This window comes from Nothobranchius furzeri, chromosome 3 (assembly GCF_043380555.1).
Source record: "Nothobranchius furzeri strain GRZ-AD chromosome 3, NfurGRZ-RIMD1, whole genome shotgun sequence".
Taxonomy (NCBI): Eukaryota; Metazoa; Chordata; class Actinopteri; order Cyprinodontiformes; family Nothobranchiidae; genus Nothobranchius; species Nothobranchius furzeri.
The window spans coordinates 74,485,015-74,494,736 of record NC_091743.1 but is presented as its reverse complement, the minus strand read 5'-3'; the positions used below and the strand labels follow the sequence as shown (position 1 = coordinate 74,494,736).

The window sequence follows — 9,722 nt, the reverse complement described above, 5'->3', positions numbered from 1 at the left end:
TCCAACACACTTCATTGAATGGTTGAATCACCTGTGCAGCAGCTCATCAGGCTCTGCAGAAGCCTGTTAATCACCTGCTGATTGAATCAGGTGTGTTTAAGCAGGGAACCAACTAAAACACGCTGGATACCGGCCCACTGTAATAAATAGACACATTTCTCTTTTCTAGCTTTTACTGGGCAGGGCTGTCTCATATTTGTATTATCGTCATTCTTGACTTTCTGTGTTTCATTGATGATGATGATGATGATGATGATGATGATGATGATGATGATGTCTATGATGATGATGATGATGATGATGATGATGATGATTAACCAGTTTTTTATTTTACTTTAAGTGGTACTGGGGTGACTATTTCACTAGAAACCTTCGTTTTGGTTGTATTCATTTGGTTTAATTTATTTCATTAATATTTTTTTACCCATGAAAATAAAGTGTTTATTTTCAGCGCAGCTGTACCAGATGGGCGGGGCTAACATGTTTGCCGCTCCCACTGGGGCTTTTTCAAACTGCAGCGCCCTCTGGCGGAGTGGAGCGCATTTTCGTTTTCCGCAGTTTTTCTGAAAATATTAAAGATTAAAGAAATGCAATTATGAAGTGTTGTCGTTTGTTTACCACTCTAAAGAGAGCGTGGCTCCAGACAAGAGTGCTGGCGGCCTGCAGTGTGTAGGACGTGGCGTCGGAAAGCTGACGTGTGTCTGCGGCTGGCCTGGTGACGTGTCTCTCCGGTTCTGTCTCTTTCCTCTCGGAGCGGCTGATGGAGCCACATTGACTCCTTTCTGAGCACTTAAACTGGAAGCAGCTACAAGGCAGGAGTCGACTTAAGGACATCATGGGGAGTACGTGAGCTTCTTTGCGTTTTATAAACGTCTGGGTTCGTGTAAAATGACTGGTGTTGTTTCAAACTTAGACAATAAACACCGTTTGCTCGAAAGCTAACAAGCTAACCTTGTTCAGGTTGTGTGGCAAGTTGAAGCTAGCTCCTAGTGAGAGCGAATCTAAAAACAATACGTGTGTTTTTATTCACACTCGTTTGATTCAATCACGGTGGGAAATAGTTTGTGTCAGCTTTAGCTTTTAAATGTAAAAGTGTTGAGTTTGTCTTTGGATGCTACAGCTAGCATCTCGTTAGGTGTGTTATGTTGGGTGTAATAACATAATCAGCTTTTAAGACGTGAACTTGCTTTTTCGTGTTTTAAACCAGACTTTTGGAGCATGGTAGGTTTAAGATGAGAAATCTCTCGCTGTCGAAGTCAGCTTCTGTGATTGATGATGAGGATCACACAGACCTAAGCAGCGCGACAGAAAACCGTTTTAAAAGATCAACGATTGTTCCCCACCTCACTGAGATTAACTAGTAACCTGAGACATTGAATACACAGTCACGTCTAGCTGTGCTGGCAGCTGTTCGGCAGCTGGTTAGAGATGACGTAGCCTCTGGGCTCACCTGGTCAGAGAGGTGGAGGCGCCTGGTCTTGTTTGGTGAAAATAACGTTTTGTTTTGTTCTCACAGTAAAGTTTTTGGAAGTCATCAAGCCTTTCTGTGCAGTCCTGCCAGAGATTCAAAAACCAGAAAGAAAAGTCAGTGCTTGCTTTTTTTTTAAACTATTAATAATTCCTTGTTTTACATCAGTGAATTAATACGTTTTTTACATCTTACAGATTCAATTTAGAGAAAAAGTACTATGGACCGCCATTACGCTATTCATCTTCCTGGTGTGCTGTCAGGTTTGTATCAATTAAGGTGTGTTTCTTCTGACAGCAGCACTTCAGAGTATATTGTAATCATTGTTTTATTTTTCCCTTCAGATTCCTCTCTTTGGCATCATGTCTTCAGATTCAGCAGATCCCTTCTACTGGATGAGAGTAATCCTGGCTTCTAACAGAGGTGGGTGCATGCGTTACACTCAAACTTCACACAATCCTTTTCAATCTGTCAACCATGGAAGAAAAAAACCCAAGCTGCGGTTATGAAGAGCAGCGTTATCTTGTTCTCACATGTTCATAAGCCAAAGGTCAGCAGTTGTATGCTCGAGCGTTTTTGTCGATTTTCTTACTTTTTTTTTCTCACACTGACCAGCCTGAGACAACTTTTTCTTGCTTTCTTTATTATTTTTAACTCTTCATCTTCTGTTGCCCAGGTACTCTGATGGAGCTTGGTATCTCACCCATCGTCACCTCAGGCCTCATCATGCAGCTGCTGGCTGGTGCCAAGATCATCGAGGTGGGAGACACTCCCAAGGACCGAGCTCTCTTCAACGGGGCTCAGAAATGTAGGTCCACCGTTGCTGCTCCTTAAGCCTGCTACGTTGCTTCTGAATCCTTGGAAATGGTTTTCATCTTTCCACCAGCTGTTTCTAAACCTTCTCCTGTTCTTGTTGCAGTGTTTGGCATGATCATCACCATTGGACAGGCCATCGTCTACGTCATGACGGGCATGTACGGAGATCCTTCAGAGATGGGGGCTGGGATTTGCCTCCTCATCATCATCCAGGTTAATCTAGGCATCTGGACTACATTCTAAAACCCAAATAATGCTGCAGGAGTTGTCGATACTTTTGAGACAAAAACTCATTTGGTGGCTTGCTGTTATTTCCACTGAACGCTGTCTTTAAAAACGTCTTTGTTTTATGTTTGTAGCTTTTCGTCGCCGGTCTCATCGTCCTGCTTCTGGACGAGCTTCTCCAGAAGGGCTATGGTCTAGGATCTGGTATTTCTCTCTTCATTGCCACCAACATCTGTGAGACCATCGTCTGGAAGGCCTTCAGCCCCACCACAGTCAACACGGGTAGAGGTAAAGACGCCAGAACATAATAGAATAGAGCGTTTCAAAGCTCAGAAATACAAAAGGGTGATGTTTCTCACATGTGTGACGTGACCAACCTGGTGAATGGTGTGGTGTGTCCAGGTACTGAGTTTGAGGGAGCCATCATCGCCCTCTTCCATCTCTTGGCCACTCGTACGGACAAGGTGCGTGCCCTGAGAGAAGCTTTCTACCGGCAGAACCTGCCCAACCTCATGAACCTCATCGCCACTGTCTTTGTATTTGCAGTGGTCATATACTTCCAGGTGAGGGAGCGTTGCCTCTCCGCAGCTGTTGTCACAAAAAAGGAGAAGTTTTATTTTTAATGTTTGTCTCTTTCATCAGGGCTTCAGAGTGGACCTGCCCATCAAGTCTGCTCGTTACCGGGGTCAATACAACACCTACCCCATCAAGCTGTTCTACACCTCCAACATTCCCATCATCCTGCAGTCTGCCTTGGTCTCCAATCTCTACGTCATCTCTCAGATGCTGTCGACGCGTTTCAGTGGAAACTTCCTGGTTAATCTCCTGGGAACCTGGTCTGTAAGTATCATCCCGGTGCCGCTGCTTTCTGTCAAGTGTGATCAGGATTTACACGAGTCCTCCTGTTTCCAGGACACGTCAACTGGAGGACCAGCTCGGGCCTACCCGGTGGGCGGCCTCTGCTACTACCTCTCTCCTCCGGAGTCGTTTGGTTCTGTCTTAGACGACCCCGTTCATGCTGTCATCTACATCGTCTTCATGCTCGGCTCCTGCGCCTTCTTCTCTAAGACCTGGATTGAGGTCTCAGGGTCCTCTGCTAAAGATGTAAGTGTGCGTGTGTGTGTGTGTGTGCGTGTGCGCGCGCGTTTCGCTCACACAGCTTGGACTAGATGAGAATGTGATGTCTCTGCTTGTCGTGTTTGTCTCAGGTAGCGAAGCAGCTGAAGGAGCAGCAGATGGTGATGAGGGGACACAGAGAAACCTCCATGGTGCATGAACTCAACAGGTACGAAGCAGAAGCTGATGATGAGCAGTTTTAGGTTTCTCGCTGTAATCTCTCTTCGGTTGAATTATAACTCGTCGCTGCAGGTACATCCCCACAGCTGCTGCGTTTGGAGGCCTCTGTATAGGAGGGCTGTCTGTCATGGCGGACTTCCTGGGCGCCATCGGATCGGGGACGGGAATCCTCTTGGCGGTGACCATCATCTACCAGTACTTTGAGATCTTCGTGAAAGAGCAAAGTGAAGTTGGCAGCATGGGAGCACTGCTCTTCTAAAAGTAAACCTGCCAATCCTCTTGACACACATCAGACACAAATAATCCACCTGTCCTTGTTTTGTTTCTTGTTGTTTTTGTTCTGCACTTTGCTGCTCTCACTGGAGAAGACTGTCTGGTTTCCTCCCAGGGTTGAGTTTAGTAATTAGTGTTGAATCCTTTTATTTCAGTAATGGTTACCCATGTCTCTGCAGGCTGCCTGAATCCCCACTGACTGTCTCATGGGCCCAAAATGATTAAAGCACACTATCGTGAAGCTGGATTTGACTTACCTCAGGCATTTCTCATTGTGGAGCGTATAAGGAACACTAAGACATGAGCGGTATGTTGAGCTAAAGCTGGAAGCTTTGTTCCTGGACATTTCAAAAGGGATGGATGGGAAGCCAGGTTCACCTGTCAGTCATACCTGAGGTTTCTGGGGGCCTAGATTAACATGAGAGAGCATCACATGCTGGTACTCCTGATAATAATCCAACTATCGGCGACATTCGTTTCAATTTTTACTTTCATTTGAACCGTAGACTGTTTATACTCACCATGGTCTGATGCAGGGTACAGTGTGTCCACCGTTCCTGAGTCCTCAAAGGAAAGTGTGTGTTTGCGTGTGTGTCGTCTTGCTCTTGTATTCCCAGACTAAGTCGCTGCGCAAAACTGCCGAGATGGTCGGGATGAGGGTTGGGTTGATGGGGCTGAAGAAAGGGGTTTCATTTTGTTTTTACTTTATGTAAAACATAATTGTGTTATTAAAAAAATCATTTGTTTTTCAACACACTTGGAATTTGTGCTTTTATCTATTTTATGATGTTTTTTATGTTCATTGTAAGCTAGCAGTCCGTTTATGGAGGGGTAAGGCACCATGCCAGCATGCTCGGGTGATCGAGCCATTAGACTGGGGAGGACTTTACATGTTTACAAGGCTATGTAGACTAAATAAACATCTTAATGGAGACATTAATTTTGATGACCAACAAGATTCAACAAGAGTTCTCACTATCTGGGATTAAAATAACCAAAAACACTAATTCTGCCTGGTGGATATAAATACTGGGAAAGTGAAGCAAGTGTAATGATCAATATCAGCAGTTGTCAGATAAACGCATTTTTTTTTTCCCAGTTGTCATTTTACATTAAGTTCTAGTTTATGAAATTAAAATGTAAATGAGTCAGGTACAGGGCCTAAAATGTAAGCGAATCTTTTTTTATTCTAATTTTTGTCGTCATGAACTTTGTTGTAACAACTTCTGTCCACTAGAGGGCAAAAAATTATCCTTACATGTCGATGCTCTCAAAAACTGTTAGATGTAATTGGATATTTATTGGTCTTGAACTGATAACCAATAGTTTTATAAGGGCTACGGTGGCAGAGGCTCAGTAACTAGTCTGTTCGTTTACTTTACATGTTAGGAAAACATAAGGATTCAGCCTTTTTTTAATTATTAAAATGTTTGACGTCATCATTATGCGCGGCTGCGGCGACAGGTCACAGAAGCCCTGGAAGGCACACCGGTTAGCCTGTCAAATGAAATCCTCTCAGTCGCTGAAGACTCTCTTACTGTGGTGATCTGTTGTTACGAAACCAGACGAAGCCCCACGGACAAGAACTTCCGCGGACATGTCCTACTGCAAGCAAGACGGTAACATTTGGCTTTACGTTTGGTTATTTCTCGTCCGTGACTGAGCCACCGTGCTGCTAAGCTAATATCTAGAAGCAACGAGAACTCCCCATAGTTTTAATGAAGCTAGGTATCCTGTTGTGAATGAAAACAAAGTTTCCACCTGCTGTAAAGTGGTTTTAAAACGTAATCTGGAGGTTCAGAGCTAAACGTCCTTAGTTAGTTAATCATGTGAGTCCCTAAACGGTCGCTAGGGGTCAGTATTGATTCACCAAACACACAGTGGGATTTTCTTATTGAACCACTATTGTAGTCCGAGATAACATTTCCCCATTAAAGTACCTCTAGAATAGCCTGAGGAAGCCTGTCACTCTAACCATGAACGTACTTTTTTTGGGAGGGACCATCGGGGGGGACATGCTGGTTGTGTGTCTTCTCCTCCCCGCACCACCCACCACCACCATTATTAAAGTCAAAACTACGTCCATGTTTCTAACGAAAAATGTTCGGAAATATTGTTGTCCAGTAAAACTTCAGATGTTTAAGGCATGTGTGTATTTTCAAGACTCCTATTGTGAAGATTTGAAGGAAGCTGCAGAAGTGCCTAAAAGAATGAACCTGGTATTCAATAAAGCATCTTGTTTTCAGAAGTTTGCTGCAAAAATGCACATCCAGAACCCTCAGTTATACTAGTAATCTAGTAAACTAGTAATCACACAGAACAAGTACATGTCAGGAGCTCATTTGCTTCTTCAGGACATCCATGAAATGTTTGCAATTGACTTTTTCTGGACATACAGGTGCTGGCCAGTAAATTAGAATATCATCAAAAGGTTGAAAATATTTCAGTAATTCCATTCAAAACGTGAAACTTGTACATTATATTCATGCAATGCACACAGACCAATGTATTTCCAATGTTCATTACATTTAAATTTGATATTCATAAGTGACAACTAATGAAAACTCCAAATTTGGTATCTCAAAAAATTAGAATATTCTGAAAAGGCTGAATATAGAAGACACCTGCTGCCACTCTAATCAGCTGATTTACTCAAAACACCTGCAAAGGCCTTTAAAAGGTCCCTCAGTCTTGTTTTGAAGGCACCACAATCATGGGGAAGACTTCTGACTTAACAGCTGTCCAAAAGACAATCATTGACACCTTGCACAAGGAGGGCAAGACACAAAAGGTGATTGCTAAAGAAGCTGGCTGTTTGCAGAGCTCTGTGTCCAAGCACATTAACAGACAGGCGAAGGGACGGAAAAAATGTGGTAGAAAAAAGTGTACAAGCTCTAGGGATAACCGCACCCTGCAGAGAATTGTGACGACAAACCCATTCAAAAATGTGGGGGAGATCCACAAAGAGTGGACTGCAGCTGGAGTCAGCGCTTCAAGAACCACCACGAGGAGACTCATGAAAGACATGGGATTCAGGTGTCGCATTCCGTGTGTCAAGCCACTCTTGAACATGAAACAGCGCAAGAAGCGTCTCGCCTGGGCCAAGGACAAAAAGGACTGGACTGATGCTGAGTGGTCCAAAGTTATGTTTTCTGATGAAAGCAAGTTCTGCATTTCCTTTGGAAATCAAGGACCCAGAGTCTGGAGGAAGAGCGGAGAAGCACAGAATCCACGTTGCATGAGGTCCAGTGTAAAGTTTCCACCGTCAGTGATGGTGTGGGGTGCCATGTCATCTGCCGGTGTTGGCCCACTCTGTTTCCTGAGGTCCAGGGTCAATGCAGCCGTCTACCAGGAAGTTTTAGAGCACTTCATGCTTCCTGCTGCTGACCAACTTTATGGGGATGCAGACTTCACCTTTCAACAGGACTTGGCACCTGCACACAGTGCCAAAACCACCAGCACCTGGTTCAAGGACCATGGTATCCCTGTCCTTGATTGGCCAGCAAACTCGCCTGACCTTAACCCCATAGAAAATCTATGGGGTATTGTGAAGCGGAGGATGCAATACGCTAGACCCAACAATGCAGAGGAGCTGAAGACGACTATCAGAGCAACCTGGGCTCTCATAACACCTGAGCAGTGCCACAGACTGATCGAGTCCATGCCACGCCGCATTACTGCAGTTATTGAGGCAAAAGGAGCCCCGACTAAGTATTGAGTGCTATACATGCACATTCTTTTCATGTTCATTCTTTTCAGTTGGCCAACATTAGAGAAACAAACATTTTTTCATTGGCCTTTAGAATATTCTAATTTTCTGAGATACCAGATTTGATGTTTTCATTGGTTGTCACCTATAAATATCAAAATTAAACGTAATAAACATTGGAAATACATTGGTCTGTGTGCATTGCATGAATATAATGTACAAGTTTCACGTTTTGAATGGAATTACTGAAATATTTTCAACCTTTTGATGATATTCTAATTTACTGGCCAGCACCTGTAGTTTTTCAACATCCAACCTCAACTTTTGCTTCTCACTTTTTCCTTAATCCACTTGTGTTTTGTCACGTCAGGTAAGGATCGCATCATCTTTGTGACTAAGGAAGACCACGAGGCTCCCAGCAAGGCTGAGCTGATCGCAGATGACCCAAATGATCCCTACGAGGAGCAGGGTTAGTAGTCTCACTCGGTTTGTCATTAAAACTCAGACACTGAAATACCTTTTCTTTCATTTCACTAGTTACAAATAAGCATAGCGTACTTTCAGTCAAATCCAAAAACAATCATGCTTTTCCTAATACTGAAATAAAGAAATAATTTAAGATGATTAATGCTCAGATTTAAAAAAACGCAGCACATGCATATTTCTCCAACTAAAACTGTTGTGATTGTGGCTTCTGCAGGCCTGATTCTGCCTAATGGAGACATCAACTGGAACTGCCCGTGCCTGGGAGGCATGGCCAGTGGACCCTGTGGCTCCCAGTTCAAGGAGGCCTTCTCCTGCTTCCACTACAGCAAGGAGGAGGTGAAGGGCTCCGAGTGCATCGACCACTTCAGCAGCATGCAGGAGTGCATGCAGAAGTACCCAGACCTGTATCCTCAGGAGGAAGAAAACGCTTCCCAGACAGAATCCAGCTCTGTTCCTGGTTCTGACAACTCCGCCATGTTGTCTGAAAATGACTCTTCTCCATCGGCTGCATTGGACAGCGTTTCACCGACAGACAATCAGACGCTTAGCTCATCATAAGTGACTTTACAACAAGAGATGCTCTTGATTGGCTGGTTTGAGTCTGTCAGGAACGATTTATGGGCCAACAGGGGAACGTGGTACAAAAGTACACACACTGTTGTGTATTCTGGGAAATAACAAACAAGTGATAGATTACTGAGAGGTAACCATGTGTTGTGCTTCAGAGACTTGAGCTGTAAGACTCATAACTTGGTCAGGAGCCCATTCAGGAACTCGTTACAGAGGTTTGAGTTATAAATGCTGCTGATTCTAACCAGGGCTGCTGTTGAAACGTCTGCATGTCCTCATGTTTGTATCATTCTCATAAAAAACCTCAGGGTTTCTCATTCCTGACCCGTCACATTTACATTATCAGTGTTTTTATTGTCTGAAAGCCGATGCTGAAGTTGCCACTTGTTGTTCAGGATCTAAACATGTTGGTGTTCGTCACGATAACACTGATTAAATTAGTCAGACTGACTTCTGCTGCAATCTTTCTTCCTATTTTGAGGTTAGAATGCAATTTCTCTTTTTAATGGAGTAAATATTTACATTTCAACAAGAGAGCTACTATGATGAAGTCAAAAATAAAGGTTTGTTTTGTATAGAAATGAAAATAAAGTTAAAGACTATGTTTAAAAAGGCAAAAAAGTGAACCTGGCTAATACAAGTGTATGATAAAATGAGGTTTACAGCAAAATAATTCACCTGGACAGTATATTTTTAGCTCCTCCACTAAATCCTGACTGAATCTTTGATAATTTATTTATTTAAATCCATTCTAGTCTCTAATTATATTTGGCCTGTTGACATCCATTCTTCAGAGTTTCTGACAGGGTTAGAGCTAGTCGATGCGTCCGTGGAACCACGACGCTCTCCACGGTGACCAACAAACGGCCTGTTCCAGGC

General features: G+C 43.5%; 2 protein-coding genes across 3 annotated transcripts; both read left to right on the top strand.

Moving 5' to 3' along the window:
* Window positions 1-684: 684 nt before the first annotated feature.
* LOC107384934 (protein transport protein Sec61 subunit alpha-like 1) lies at window positions 685-4,830 on the top strand. 2 transcript variants are annotated; one of them, XM_015958455.3, is made up of 13 exons: window positions 685-842; window positions 1,517-1,584; window positions 1,666-1,731; window positions 1,813-1,891; window positions 2,145-2,276; window positions 2,388-2,497; window positions 2,644-2,797; window positions 2,912-3,072; window positions 3,152-3,349; window positions 3,422-3,613; window positions 3,718-3,794; window positions 3,878-4,066; window positions 4,258-4,830. In XM_015958455.3, the coding sequence occupies exons 1-12, from the start codon at window positions 836-838 to the stop codon at window positions 4,062-4,064; spliced, it is 1,431 nt and encodes a 476-aa protein (XP_015813941.1). In that variant the 5' UTR covers window positions 685-835; the 3' UTR covers window positions 4,065-4,066; window positions 4,258-4,830. The 2 variants fall into 2 exon arrangements, with proteins under 2 accessions (XP_015813941.1, XP_015813940.1); XM_015958454.3 differs by having other exon boundaries at window positions 3,878-4,325.
* A 704-nt stretch (window positions 4,831-5,534) lies between these two features.
* LOC107384935 (mitochondrial intermembrane space import and assembly protein 40) lies at window positions 5,535-9,293 on the top strand. Its single transcript, XM_015958456.3, has 3 exons — window positions 5,535-5,697; window positions 8,158-8,256; window positions 8,488-9,293. The coding sequence occupies exons 1-3, from the start codon at window positions 5,676-5,678 to the stop codon at window positions 8,829-8,831; spliced, it is 465 nt and encodes a 154-aa protein (XP_015813942.1). The 5' UTR covers window positions 5,535-5,675; the 3' UTR covers window positions 8,832-9,293.
* Window positions 9,294-9,722: the final 429 nt, after the last annotated feature.

What these genes read in the sequence shown, in the direction of transcription:
- LOC107384934 (XM_015958455.3), top strand. An exon ending in AATCCTGGCTTCTAACAGAG is followed by an intron (nt 1,892 to 2,144) that starts GTGGGTGCATGC and finishes TCTGTTGCCCAG; the next exon opens with GTACTCTGATGGAGCTTGGT. An exon ending in CACAGTCAACACGGGTAGAG is followed by an intron (nt 2,798 to 2,911) that starts GTAAAGACGCCA and finishes TGGTGTGTCCAG; the next exon opens with GTACTGAGTTTGAGGGAGCC.
- LOC107384935 (XM_015958456.3), top strand. Translation starts at nt 5,676, where the DNA reads ATGTCCTACTGCAAGCAAGACG. An exon ending in GTCCTACTGCAAGCAAGACG is followed by an intron (nt 5,698 to 8,157) that starts GTAACATTTGGC and finishes TTGTCACGTCAG; the next exon opens with GTAAGGATCGCATCATCTTT. An exon ending in TGATCCCTACGAGGAGCAGG is followed by an intron (nt 8,257 to 8,487) that starts GTTAGTAGTCTC and finishes TGGCTTCTGCAG; the next exon opens with GCCTGATTCTGCCTAATGGA.